The sequence below is a fragment of the Triticum dicoccoides genome, chromosome 3A, assembly GCF_002162155.2.
Source record: "Triticum dicoccoides isolate Atlit2015 ecotype Zavitan chromosome 3A, WEW_v2.0, whole genome shotgun sequence".
Lineage (NCBI taxonomy): Eukaryota > Viridiplantae > Streptophyta > Magnoliopsida > Poales > Poaceae > Triticum > Triticum dicoccoides.
Window position 1 is genome coordinate 17,506,346 of NC_041384.1, and position 14,679 is coordinate 17,521,024.

Consider the following 14,679-nt stretch of genomic DNA (forward strand, 5'->3'; position numbering starts at 1 on the left):
CAAGGGAAAGGCTAGGTGGCAAATGGTAAAACCAAGGTTGGGCATTGCTGGAGGAGCTTTATTCAAGGCGGACAGTCAAGGGGTTCCCATTATAACCCAACCGCGTAAGGAACGCAAAATCCGGGAACATAACATCGATATGACGGAAACTAGGGCGGCAAGAGTGGAACAAAACACTAGGCGAGAGGCCGAGCCTTTCACCCTTTACCAAGTATATAGATGCATTAAGATAACATAGCAATATAATGATATCCCAATAAGTAAGTAAATGTTCCAACAAGGAACGGCTTCCAATCTTCACCTGCAACTAGCAACGCTATAAGAGGGGCTGAGCAAAGCGGTAACATAGCCAATCAATGGTTTGCTAGGACATGGTGGGTTAGAGGTTCAACATGGCAATTGGGAGGCTGACAAGCAAATGGTACGCATCGTAGCATTGACATAGCAAAGAGCGAGCAAACTAGCATAGCAAAGATAGTAGTGATTTCGAGGGTATGATCATCTTGCCTGCACAGTTGTCAGAGTTGACTGGATCCTCAAAAGCAAACTCAACGGGCTCCTCGTTAGCGAACTCGTCTCCCGGCTCTACCCAAACAAGGCAAACAAGCAACAAGGATACAATCAACCACGTGCAAGACCAAGCAATATGATGAAATGAAGATATGTTATGCGGGATGCGATGCGGGAAGCAAAATGCAGGATATGACAGGAAAAGCATGAACCTGGCCTCAACTTGGAATCCCAAGGGTGCCACTAGAAAGATGAGATGAAATCGCTTGAAAATAATATAAAGATCATCGAAATCGGAGTTACGGTTTGGAAATGGCAAGCGTTTTAAGAATGACACCGGTCTGCGAATTCCAACAAGTAGGCATCTAAATGCAATGAAATGAACATGCTACAGCCACCAAACATAACAACAAAATACATGGCAGGGATGCACACAAGATGCTTAACAAAAGACTAGCACTGAGCCACGTCCAATTCATTCATTATGAGGTTCAAAAAAGCATGGCAAAAACGCAAATGCAAAACAGATTCCAGACTTAGTGAAATTAACACTTGTCTGAAATTTCAGATCACGAAGCCCTATTCGGAGCAGCAAAACAACATGAAACATGACCTGATTGTGACGAATAAGAACATGGAATGGAGCTACTCAACAAGCTTAACAAAAGACCCAAAGTGACCCGGGGCCAAAAGGGTTCACAAAATATACTAACGGGCACACGAACATAGCTAAAACACAATCAGTTTTCCGACTTAGTGAAAACTGAGACATTCTGAAATATAACTCACGAAGGCATGTAAACGAGCTCGATGCACTCACCACGGTCCAAGTCATGGTAAGACAAGCATATATCCATTAAGAAGGCATAAAATACAAGCTAGACATGGCAAGAACAATGGCATAGCATGCATGGATCAACTACAATAGCATCGGCAAAATCGCAAACGAGTTGACGATCTGCCCAGATTCACCACGAAGCAAAAGTAGAGCTCGATTGACTCAAGCTAGGGTGCTCCATAATTGCCAACAAAACACGGATGGATAGAGCATAACATGATTAACAAACCTCCTTTACTGATCATCCTCAAAAGAGGCACGGATCATTAGGAAACAAGCTGAACATATGGCATCACGAACTAAATAATCCCAGACTTAGTAAAAATAACCAAGTCCCTGAAAACAGATTACCGGGTGCCTCACTTTGCAAGCTTGCACAAGTCACCACACACATCCTAAAAATGCATGGGTTGCACCTCTGAAAAGAAGACAAAATGCTTAAAAAAACATATGAAGGACTCACAGGCATATCATGCACACAATAATCATGGCAAAAATGACAAAAGTCTAAGATGAACTAGCAGATCTGACAATTATCTCACGAAGCCTCCTTCTAACAGCATTTCGGGCATCAAGATGAACTCAAATGAAAATGATGCAATGGAATGAAATTATGTACTCGTCGAGGCGAACATTTTGATATACTATATGTCCAAAACGGAGCTATGGATGCGGAGATATCACCGGTCAAAGTTTGCTCGAAAAATTAGAGGGAGAGGGAAAAAGTCAACCCTCAAGAACAGATCTAGGGTTTCTCCGCGGGGTACTGTAGCAGTTTGCGAAAACCGAGGATGGCCGGGGTTGAAGGAGGCGCCGGGGCCGGATCCGGGGTCGGCCGGCGACGGCAAAGGGCGGCGGGGTCGCCGGATGGGTCGGCGAGGCGGCGGGGTGGCCCGCGGCAGGGCCGGGCGAGGCGGCGCCGGCAGCCCGCGAGGCGGCGACGGGAGGCGCGTCCGGCGAGTTCGCGGCCGGCCAGGGTCGATGGCGGGCGGCGGCGCGGGCTCCTCGGGCGACCGGACAAGAGGAGGACGGCGGCGGCGGGAACGGGCCTCGGGGGCCGGCGATGGGCCTGCCCAGGCCGGCGGCGCGGAGGTGGTGAGGCGCCACGTGGCGGCTTGCGGGTGGACGGGCTGCGGCGGCGGACGCGTCCGGCCGGGGGCGGACGTGTCCGTCGGTGGCGGGGATCCTCTTTTTTTAGGGGTAGGGTTTCGGGGAGAGAGAGATCCGAAAACGAAGGGGGGTGTATTTATAGGCATAAGTGGAGCTAGGAGAGTCCAAATAATGTGCGGTTTCCGGCCACGCGATCGTGATCGAACGCTCTAGGTGATGGAGCAGAGTTTGGTGGATTTTGGGCCAAATTGGAGGGGTGTTGGGCTGCAACACACACGAGGCCTTTTCGGTCCCTCGGTTAACCGTTGGAGTATCAAACAAAGTCCAAATGATACGAAACTTGACAGGCGGTCTACCAGTAGTAAACCAAGGCCGCTTGGCAAGTCTCGGTCCAATCCGGAAATGTTCAATCCCCACACACGAAAGAAAGTTAGAAATGACCACCGGAGGAGAACGAAGCGTCGGAATGCAAAACGGACAACGGGGAAAATGCTCGGATGCATGAGATGAACACGTATGCAAATGCAATGCACAAGATGACATGATATGAGATGCATGAAAATGAAAATAACACACGGAGACAAAGACCCGAACCCGAGAAATAAATATAACTTAACGCCGGAAACGGCAAGAGTTGGATTACAAATTGGGAAAGTTATATCCGGGATGTTACAGGAACCGAGGCCGTTGGGGGAAGACGAGGCGCCGTGTCGCTGACGCGGCTGGCCTGCGGCTTTTTCGCGCCAAAACTGCTCGCCTCGGCGTCCCCGGGCGCCCCCAGCGCGCCGGGTTCGGCCTGGGTCCGCCGGCGCTGTTTTTGGCCAGACCGGCGAAAATCGGGCTCCTGGAGACGCGACTGGGCCTTTTTTCGACGCCGGCGCGAAAAAATCGCCTGGAAAGATCTTCCTGGAGGCGCGGCTGGAGATGCCTAACAGTCTCCTCGTTTCATGCACGGCGTCTATCTACCATCAGACTCTTCACCGTGGCATTTGCTGGAATTGGGAGCAAAGTATGAATTGCATATGGATCACGACGGATCTATCGATTTGTGCGGCGCTTTTCAGTTGAGGCTCAGCACCACTGCTACAGTGTGCAGTGCACCGCCGGCTCCGTTCGCGTTCGTTGCTTGGATTAGTGGGCGGCCCGGGCGCTGCACTGGCGCGCGATGTGTGCAGTGTCTAGGGGGGCATCGTGTGTGTGTGCGCGCGCGCACTGCACTACGTACAGTATGACGAGGCGCCGCTGCGCTGCGCATGCATCTACCTTTGGAGCGAGTTACCTTGGTCCACCGGACGCTCGACCCACCACACAGGGGCACAATTAACATGGGGCATGAAAATTTGTCAAAATGAAAAGCCTGGGGATGCAAGTGTCGCCCATTCAATCACTGAAACACAAACGGGAGAAGCGAGGAGCGAGTGTACCAGATGATTGCAATGATAATTCTGGACTGGTTTCCGTAAAAAGAAAAAGGGGAAAAACGACGACAACCGTAAAAAGAAGACATGAAAACAAGAACAAAAATGTAAACTGATGAAAACATAAAATAAAACACATTGAAAAGGAAAAATAGAAAAAATACCATTGAAATCTAAGAAAACCAGTGAAAATAATAAAGAGAACCACACAAAAAACCGTAATAAAGGAAAAAAATACAAAAAATGAAATAAAACAAAAATATCAGTGGAAGCCAAAGAAAACAATAGTTAAAACACACACAAAAGAAAAAACCCGTTAAAACCGTAAAGAAAACAACAAACAGAAAGGAACATAAAACCAGTAAAAACAGATCATTTGAACCAATAGATACAAGGAAGAAAAAAAATCATAATTCTATAGCCAGCGAGCAAGCTTCTTTTGTTCTGGCCCAGAAAACCCGTCTAAAAGGAACCTTCAAATCAAGGGATCGGACGACCATGGGTGTTTTGAATGGATATGATTTATCCATGTTGATTTTTTTTTCAAAACTTTCTGAATATAAGCGGGTTGATAAACGAGTATTCATGAGGGAAGGTGCTCAAGTTGTAAACCTAAGCATAATTTGTTTTTTTTACAAAACTTTCATCTCAAACTCCGTCATTAAATGAGTGCTACAGTTATATCTATTGCGTTACCAATGATGTTGAGATCATTAACATATAATGAGATGATGCCAAATCCTTTTGAGGATTTCTTTATAAAAACGCATGGGCTATCATTATTATTCGAGTGTCCTTTATTGGGAAGGAACTCACTAAGTCGATTATACCACATTTTACGCAACAGCTTCAAGCCAGAATGAATTTTGTAATTAATACATGTTGTGATTTTATTTGAATTTGGAATTTTAAGTCCATCAAGGACTTTCATATAAATATCCGCATCGAGTAAATCGTATAGATAAGCGTTCACCGCGTTCATTAACTGCATTGATAAATTCATTTGTACTGCCAAAGATATTATGTATTGAAATGTAATTCCAATAATTACAAGAGAATATGTATCGTAGTAGTTGATATCGAGTCTCTGCGTAAACCTTTGATCTAGTAGTCTTGCTTTATATCTCATCACCTCATTCTTTTCATTTCTTTTCCGAACTAAAACCCATTTAGCCCCCACATGAAAGATTTTATAGGAGTAGGTAATACGTTACAAAATACATCTCTTTTGTTAAGCGGGTGTAGTTCTGGACGCGACGCAAAGTATGTCAAGAGGCGCAAACCGGCCTCCTTCTTATCCTCCTCCTTCAAGAAAGAAAGTTAGGGTTCGTGCCTCTCGCTGGCACCTGCGCAGGTCCGCCTCGTCTCCGGTGGCCCTAGGGCCATGGAGGCGCGGTGGGCAAGGGCCGGCGGGAGGGCTCCATTTTTAGTTGTTTTTTCCAATCTTGTTAGGGTTTGTGTCCTGCTCAGAAAGGCGAGATGGCGGCAGCTCCCTGAAGATGGAATAAAGGTATCCCCGCCTGGTCCCTGTTCCGGCGGTGCGTCTAGCATCGTTGGTGGGCGTGTGGAGGTGTGTCTCCGGTGGATCTATCTTTGGTGGATTTGCTCGGATCTCGTCGTTGTTCGTCTATGTTCGTGTGTCTTCGGTTTGGATCCTTCCAATCTACGTTATTCTTCATCGACGGCGGTTGCTGTTCTGGGGTACTGGTCATATGGGGCCTTAGTACGACGACTTCCCGACTGTCTACTACAAGTTGTGCCCGACTCCGGCGATGGAGGGGCGATGACGGCGGCGCGCCTTCGGCTCGCTTTGGCGCTTGTAGTCATCGCTAAGTGGTCTACGGATCTGGATGTAATTTTTATTTTTGATGTTCGTTGTACTACCATGATTGAAGATGAAAAGATCGGAAGTTTTCCCGCAAAAAAAACAAGTGTAGTTTTGGCAGTATGTGTGCCTTCTTTACTCAACTTCTGTCGGCAGTTTCTCTGCCCTTTAGTACTTATGCCGGCCACGACAAGATTATGAACGTGAGTACATAGAAACTAGCTTGATCATGTGCCATACCATTAGTTTCACACAAACAATGCTAAAACTTAACCTTCCATATTCTTGTTGTTTGTATCAACATAGTTTGCAAAGGCAATGTTTGCATCTTAACAATATGGCCTAGTTGTGGAGAGAAGAGAATAAGAGAGAAAAAGAGGAGAAGTGATACTAGATCAAAGAATTAATTTTACTGCATAGGGGGAAAAAAGCTAACGGGTGAAGAATGTATCTAGTTGCTATACAGGGAAGACAAGTACTACCTCCGTTCCAAATAATCTAAGTTTTAGGTTTGTCCTAAGTCAAACTTTATTTTAAGAAATCAAGTTTATAAAATAATATATCAGCATCTACAACACCAAAATTGCTTCCTTAGATTCATTATGAAATATATTTTTCTATTATATATCTATATATTTGATATTGTAGATTTAGCACATTTTTCTATATTTTTTTATCAAACTTTAAAAGGATTGGCTTAGAAAAATCCTAGAACTTTGAGTATTTTGGAACGAAGGAAGTAATACATAGCAGCAGGTGTTCTCGAGTGGGGCATTTTGGAGCTGAACCTCCATGTAGACTGAAATTTTTGTAAAATTCAAAATTCAAACTTCCTAGTTTCAAAAAGATCAAAAAAAAATTGTACAAGTAAACAAGGATCTGATGTGTATGTTTGTAAAATTTCAAGGCAAAATAGCTTGAAATGCGATCTGTGCAAAAACAACAAACTCATGCACTTTGAGCATGAATCGTGCATCTACCGAAAAGCCTCAGATTTTTTTTGTGTGTAGCACCACTTTTAATGTATTTCGTCCTAAAAATTTATACACTTGTGCATTATATCTCAAATTATATGTGTATTTTTTAAATGAAACGTGCAAATTTGAATTTTGGTCATTTCAAATTCGGCATCCATGGAAGCCGAGCTCCATTGAGCATTTTCAGAGTTCTAGTGGTTTGTTGGTACAGTAGCAATCAAACTTTGTTTACTTTTCATCATAGAAGAATTTACGATTGCCCTTTTCCCCTCTCGCCACTTCTTTCCAATGTCCATCCTCCAGCCGCTGCTCCTCCCCAATCTACATCCTCCGTCCGTCCCTCCTCCGCAATCTCTATCGTCCTAACATGGACATGTAAAATTTGACCATGGCTACCCCGACGCAGTTGCGCCAGGGCAGTGATGCTCGCTTGAAAGGTTTCTCCGCCGCTCAACGCACTCTCACACCGTCATCAGAGGTGTGTTCCAGGCTGCGGCTCTTAGCAAGTGTATTGATTATTATTTTTGTATACACTTCTAATTTAATATAACAGCAAATTTTTTTTCCTTCTGTTTCGTTGCAACGCGCGAACATTCACGGGTAAAAGAAAAGTTGAATTCATCAAAGTACACTCAAATACCGGGCCCATATCAGGCACAGCCCAGCCCATTATTTAGCCTCGGCGCTCCTTCCTCCCAAACCAGACCTGGCCAAACGGGCCGGCCCGGCCCGGCACGGCACGGCCCGTGCTAATCGTGCCTGGCCCAGGCACAACCTGATTAGTAAACGGGCCGGCCCGATGGCCCGTTTAGCACGTTGGGCTGCACATTTTCAGCCTGTTGGGCTGGTTTTTAGGCCTATTGGGCTGTATTTTAGGTATATATATATATATAAATCTAAAAAATATATAAAAAAATTAAACGGGCCATGCCGTGCCGGCCCGCGTGCCCAGGCTCCAGGCCCAGGCACGGCCCAAGGCGTGCCGCGTGCCGGGCACGGCCCGTTTAGCCCGTGCCGTGCCTGGCCCATGGCGGGCCGTGCCGGCGTGCTCGCGGGCCGGCCTGTTTAGCCCGGCCCGTTTGGCCAGCTATATCCCAAACCCAACCCTCGCTTCTCAGAGAAAGAGGGGGAAAACCCAAACCCTTGCCGCCGTCGCCGGCGCTCTCGCTCCCTCCTCCGCTCCGCTTCTCCCGCTCCCACCGGCCGGCATCGGATCGACGAGCGCGCTGTCCCATCCGAGAGCTCACCGGTAAGGGAGCAGCGGCCTCTTCTTCGACGGCGGCCTCGAGGCCGGCCATGGCGACTAGGTCTTGCAGCGGATAGACCCCGAGGCCACCAGGTACTAGTTCAGGTACGGCCGCGCTGCATCCCTCCCGATTCGGAACTTTCCTCCGTCGCCAGCGTCGCATTGCTAATGCCAATGCCCAATTTTGAACCGGAATAAAGCCCTTCTTTTTACTGCTTCTCTGTCAGATTACTCGCATGTGCATCCTTAGTTCGTCACTGTTCTTATTATTATCCCAGTAACGTGGCAATTCAGCTCAATATTTACTGTCCCGAAACAAGAGAAATAGCAGATGTGAAATCGTGGTACTCCACCACTCGATTAATTTGCCTGTCGTGTGTAATTTGTGCTTGTGCTGTTGCTTTTCCTTTGCTATCTTGGCCCCAAACAATTACAGTACCTTTCTAGCTTATTATGCCTACCACACCAGTGTCACTTCCAAATCCATGAATTTTATCAGTATATCTTGTGGTCTTGTGGAACAGGCCGGAGAAAGGAGCGGTGGTTTCAGGTTTGGATCTTGGTTTCGGTCTGTAGTACCAGCAGCAACCAGCAAGCAATTTAGTTCTGGTACACTTGAGTTTTGTTGGCGATGGACGGCAGTAACTCCAATAAGAGGAGAGACGAAGCTCTGAGAGAGGGAGACCGCTGGATGGACGTCAGAATACTGAAGGAGACCCTTGACTGCACAGTCTGCTTCGAGCACTTCAGGACTGAGATTTATCAGGTAGATGCACTAAGTATATGTACATATTGACCTGTTTTGAACACAAGCTTTTATTTCATTTCTTATAAAGATCAACATAAGAGAAGACCTTTGACGAATTATCATTGTACGTAACATAATAGCCGTGGTAGCTGAAATAATGGAATGTGTAGCAGTAACCTATCTTCTTGATGCAGTATTCATTTTTTCTTATGTTAATAGTTATTCTCATGGGGACCCAATTAATCATTCCGTTTCCACAGTGTTCTGTTGGGCATTTCATATGCTCGTCTTGCCGCGACAAGATACTGGACAAGAAGTGCCCCACATGCTCTATCAAAACTTCCTTCAAGCGCTGCTTTGGGATGGAACATGTCGTCCAGTCGGTCGCATTTCCTTGCTCCAATGCCAAGTATGGATGCAGAGAGGGTCACGCATACTATCAGAAAGAAGGACATGAGCAGGTATGCCCGTATGGCCCATGCTTCTGCCCAGCGTCCGACTGCAGCTTCACTGGGCTGACACACGAGCTCCTGGACCATCTCACCATCTATCACATGTCTCCATGTACAGACCTCCCATATCATGGGACGGTGGCTCTCCGCTTAGAACCGGGCATACATGTTCTGGCACCCCGCAACAAGGGCAACAACCATTTTTTCATGCTCAACATGGAGCCAGAGCGTCTTGGATATGCTATCTCAGTCGTCTGCGTCCAACCTAATGCTACGGAACCCAAGTTCACATGTTGTATGAGTTATGACTGCTCTGGGACAGGTTATTGTGGAAGTGCAAGTTGCCAAATAAAAAGCTCTACACTCTCTGATGGGCTACCGACGGACTACGACTTAATTCCACCCAAGAGAAAGATTTCTGGTGATCGAAAATTTATCATGCTCAGAATCACCATTCATCAAGCTTCAAGTGTCAGCAAATCCCATGTTAAAGGAAGGGGCCTGACTTCCACTCCATTGACCCTGTTTCCTCGTCGTTCTGATGATGATGGCGATATAGTCTGCAGATCCTGTATTGAAGGAAAGTGCCCGACTTCCTCTCAAAAGCTACTGTTTCCTGATTATTCTTCTGATGACGATGATGATGTGCCTTCAACATTCGAGCGTGCTCTCAAACGGGTGTCCCTGCTTGATTAATAGGTCGATTGATGATGTACCTTCAAGGTCCGATCGTGCTCATGTATGCTAGAGATTTAGCGTTGGTGTGTGGACGCCGTTAATAATATGCCTGGGTGGGTTTCACCATTCTGGTTCCAGGATATATGTATGACGAGAACCTGTATGATCTAAGTATCGGAGCTGTTTTGACCTTCTTTATGTGTTTTGTTGTCCGGAACTCGTGCCGTGGCATGTGAGGCTGCCCTTGATGTACTAGAAAAATATTATGCTATGTCGGTACATTTGTATCGATGAACCACTAACTTGGAGTTATCCTGTTTTATAATCTTGCACCATAACAGGGATGCCCTCTCTTTCAGTTTCTTTGTGCATTCATGAGTTCCCAATGTTGCATATATTGCATATATCGGCAATATCAATGAAATGAATTGTCTTTCTGAATCATAGGAATATTTTTATTTATTTGTGTGCACAAAAACCAAGCTAGGCATAGTGATAATACTGCCAGGCACAATACTGCCTGCTACTGTATGATGGCAAAATTGTAACAGGTTACCATGTCTAGGATAAAGATCGTAAACTTTCTGAAGTCATTTAAAGTAAGTTTATAGAGAGGATAGTAATCAGATTGTGAGGTTCTGCTGAAAGTCACAATCGCTTCAAGTTTGTATGATGTGGCAATGTTGAAACTTAAAAAGCTCAAATACTACCTGATTAGGAGTTTTGAAACTAATTGCATTCCCTGAAATTGCAAAAAGAAAAATGAATGTGAAATGAAGCAATTGTTTTTCTTTTTGCAATTAGGGATGGGAGAGTTGCTGGAACGTGGGGCCTGTGGGTTGACTTACACTGTGCTAAAAAAGGCTTGCGCGTCACCTTGTGCGGCCATACCATCTCTAACAAACGGGTCCTGCCAGTCAGGAACTCTATCGAAGTCCCATTAAGGGGTCACTAGTGCTATTTGAAACAAAACTGTTTGGAGATTTTGTGTGTTTGTTTGCAAAAATGATGGCTATGTTTAAACGTTGTACTAAATGTCGTGCCCTTTTTGTAATTTAGTTGAACAGACTTGTTCTCAAGTTGTCTTTATTAAACATCTGGCATCTTTTCTGTTTGTGGATAAATATCTTATAAACTAGTAATCCGTTGAAAGGTGCAATTGCTTCAAACATATTCTTCTGTGGGGATCTGATAAAATTATTATCAAATAAATACAAGTCAAACTTTACTAGACCATTCCTCTCCAAACCCTAGGAGAGGCGATCTCTGGTCACATAGCATTACCATCTCCCCTCCACCGGTAGGTCGCCGCCCCCTTCTCCTTCATTGGCTAAGCCATGGGTGACGGTTTCTCCTCCAAGGTGTTTGTTCGGTAGGATAGTTGCTTCAATAGCTTTCCCTCCATGGACAACGGTGATAGGCTGGTTCCGGGTGATGAAGCGGCATCCAATGGCACGCCATCAGCATGCTCGAGGGGATGAAGGCGGTCGACCCTCATGGATGCAACTTTTTATTTTATATTTATTGGAGGTGTTTGTAGTACTGGTTCAATTAATAAATCGAAATGCTTTTTGTAAAATAATAACAATTAAATCCCAAAATGTACTACTTGATTTGGAATTTAGAGACTAATCATGTGCTCTGAAGTTTTGATTTAGGGAGAGAAACCGTCATGAACTCATGATGGATGGAGAAAGAGAGAGAGTGTGTGTGTCCCAGGCCCATAAAATACAGCCCATTATCCTTGGCTCCTACACGTCTCGCCTGTCGCTGGCTCGCTGGCCGCTGCCAGACCCTTGCTGCCGCCGTCGCCGTCGCCGTCGCCTCCTCTTCCCCAACTCCGATCAGTCTCAGGTCGACACGCGCGGGCGGCTGGGTCCAGGTTTCTCCGGCCGCGGCTCGCTTCCACCACGGCAGCAGCAGGTAACCTGCCTCCTGCCCCCCACCCTCCCTTTTCTTTCCTCCCTCAGATCTAAGAACCGACCCATCCACCCTCCCTCTTCCATCTCCCCTCCGTCAGCCAACCTCTGTTCGTATGGAAAATGTGATGATTGATTACTCCTCTGTACTGCATACTGTGAGACTACATTGTGTAATGGAGCTTGCATGGAAAGTGTTTGTGAAAATGCCTGTATGGATTTTTTTTTTGTATTGAACGAGTACTTGCTGTAGATTGGATGTTGTGATGAGAATATAATGCTTGCTGCAGATTGGATGGTGCCCAGTGCAGCTTGATAGGTGGTTCTCACAAATGCTTGTAGGGGCAAATGTTTGCAAACTGTAGTTCGAATTAGTACATATGAGAAAATGTTTTTGTTCAGGTGGAGGAGCAACTGTTTTTGTTTAAGCATGTTAGCAGTGCTATGCTCCTGCGGATTGGATAGTGTTGAGAGCATGTTCGAGTTTACTAATTGTAGTTTTGAATTTTTTCAGATGAGCAAATGTTTTGGACTGCAAATTATTAGTCAAACTGTTAACATGCAGTACTAGTACCTATGTTACAGCTTTGTTATAGATAATCACAATAGTGTACCTAGTTATAGAGGCTAAATTTAAACAACAATGAGAGTGCTCAGATATTAAGAATGCCCATTGTGTGAAATTCCAGTCGTCAACCTGTTTGTTGATTAGCCTGTTTGCAAATGTTTAATTGTTTTGTTGGCTTTCTATCAGAATATCTCGTGGAACATGAGAATAGAGCAGTGAGGTTGTGTTGATCGATAGGTTTGGATCTCGGTTGCGGTTTGTGATACTAGCAGTGCACACCAAGGAAGATATTGCGGGCGCCTTGGAATTTTGTTGGCGATGGATGATAGTAGCTCTAGCAAGAGAAAGCCTGAAGCGCAGCGAGAGGGTGAGAGCAGCGCCAAGAGGCTCAATGTCACCTTGGGGCTGGAGTCCCTTGACTGCCCCATCTGCTTTGTGCCCCTCAGTCCTCTGATATTCCAGGTAAATGCACTATGTTGTTGGCTTGTCTTTGAACCCGAGCTTTTATTTCAGTTGTGATAAAGCTCAAGATAAAATTAGAGCTTTTATGGAAGCAATCTTTCTTTGGACGTAGTGCTACTTGGCAAGGACGTGTTTCTTGTGAATGTGGCATAATGGCTTAACTCAAACAATGAACTATAGATTACCTATCATGTTGTTTTATGTTCCTTGAAATTAAAATATATTTATGTTACAAGTTCTCCTCATGGGGCTCCATTAATCCTTTCTATTCCACAGTGCTCCGTGGGGCATTTCATATGCGAGGATTGCTGCGCGGATCGATTGAACAACAAGTGCCACTTATGCTCTGTAGAAACTTCATTTGAGCGCTGCTTTGGGATGGAACATGTCGTCCAGTCGGTCACAGTAGGTTGCTCCAATGACAAGTATGGATGTGCAGAGAAGGTCACCTACTACAAGAAAGAAGAACACAAGAAGGCATGCACGTATGCCCCATGCTTCTGCCCAGAGTCGGGTTGTGGCTTCGCTGGACCAACAAAGGTGCTCCTGGACCATTTCACCACCCAGCACAAGTGTCCGTCGACAACCCTCCCAGACTCTGGCATGCTGTCTCTCTGCTTACAGCCGGGCTTACATGTTGTGAAGTGCACCGGGAACAACTACTTTTTCTTGCTCAGCATGGCATCAGAGCCTTACGGACATGCCATCTCAGTCGTCTGCGTCCAACCAAACATGACAGAATCCAAGTTCACATGTAATATGAGTTACGACTGCATAACGACGGGCTGTTGTGGATGTACAAGCTGCCACATAAGAAGCTCTTCACTCTCTGATGGGCTTCCGACAGTGTATGACTTGATACTTCCCAAGGGAAAGGTTTCTGATGATGCAAACGGTTCATGCTTAGAGCCAGCATTCATCATCAACCTTTAAGCCTCAGCAGATCTTGTTTTCAAGGAAATGGCCCGACTCCTGCTCTTCACCAAACGCCTGATACTTACCATGATGGTGATGAGGAGGATAATACACCTTTACGTATCAGCAGATCCCATCTTCGAAGAGAGACCACGACTCCTGCTGTTCAACGAAGTCCCGATACTTATGACGATGATGATGATGATGATGATGAATGGTTCGCAAGGATGATGATGCGCAGCATGAGGAGGGTATCTCATTATAGACCTCGAAGTCTCAGCGGACCTCAAAGTATCTGTCTTGATACTGATGATGAGGAGGATGAAATACCTTGATCTCTCAGAAGATTCCCCCCTGCTGCTGAACGAAGTCCTGATACTTATGATGATGATGCGCAGGAGGAGGATGAGTATGATGATAGACCTGTAAGTCTCGGCAGACCTCCAAGTGCCAGCCGTGCTTGTGTATGCTAAAGGATTAGCGTGGACTTGCTGGTTGCTGTTGTTCTGCCTGGCTTTTGCAGTTCTGGTTCCAGGATATATATGTCAAGTCTTTATCTTTATTTATGGTCTCAAGTAGTATCTGCTAGACGTTGTTAAGTAAGCATTAGTGTGCAGCGTGTGGCTCTAGAGTCTGAATGCATGGATGCGATTGCAGCTTTCGGCTCGCTGATGATGCCAGCTCCTGCAATTTGTGAGGAAATCAAGCTCCCGGTGGTGCTTCTTCCAAGGGCAACCTTTCGAATGATGTTAGATTAGTAAATTTAGCCAAATGATAAGTGTCATATGTGTGGCACGAAGCTCTCGGACCTGACGTTTTTTACAACTGGCGTTGCCATCCGGAAAAAAAGACACATCATCCGAAAAGAAAATTGTCATCCTCACGTCACTAAACTTGTCATAAAAACGTTTGAAATTGTCATGTGTTCGTGCCACACATATGGCGCTTATCAGAGTCCTAAATTTAACTCTACAACTATCAAGCTTATGAACAATAAGCATAAGTCAGCCAGC

At 45.6% G+C, this 14,679-nt stretch overlaps 1 protein-coding gene and 1 pseudogene across 2 annotated transcripts; both read left to right on the forward strand.

Moving 5' to 3' along the window:
• Nucleotides 1-7,801: 7,801 nt before the first annotated feature.
• LOC119266731 (E3 ubiquitin-protein ligase SINA-like 7) lies at nt 7,802-10,124 on the forward strand. Of its 2 annotated transcripts, none has more exons than XM_037547998.1 (3): nt 7,802-8,029; nt 8,449-8,690; nt 8,933-10,124. In XM_037547998.1, exons 2-3 carry the CDS (start codon nt 8,556-8,558, stop codon nt 9,818-9,820), a joined length of 1,023 nt encoding a protein of 340 aa, XP_037403895.1. In that variant the 5' UTR covers nt 7,802-8,029; nt 8,449-8,555; the 3' UTR covers nt 9,821-10,124. The 2 variants fall into 2 exon arrangements, with proteins under 2 accessions (XP_037403895.1, XP_037403896.1); XM_037547999.1 differs by having other exon boundaries at nt 7,802-8,017.
• Nucleotides 10,125-11,586: 1,462 nt separating this feature from the next.
• On the forward strand, nt 11,587-14,437 carry LOC119266732 (annotated as a pseudogene).
• The last annotated feature ends 242 nt before the right edge of the window (nt 14,438-14,679 follow it).

Bases quoted from the DNA above. Each gene is read 5' to 3' on its own strand.
- LOC119266731 (XM_037547998.1), top strand. From the start codon at position 8,556: ATGGACGGCAGTAACTCCAATAAGAGGAGAGACGAAGCTCTGAGAGAG. The intron at 8,691-8,932 runs GTAGATGCACTA...CCGTTTCCACAG, and splicing joins TCAGGACTGAGATTTATCAG to TGTTCTGTTGGGCATTTCAT.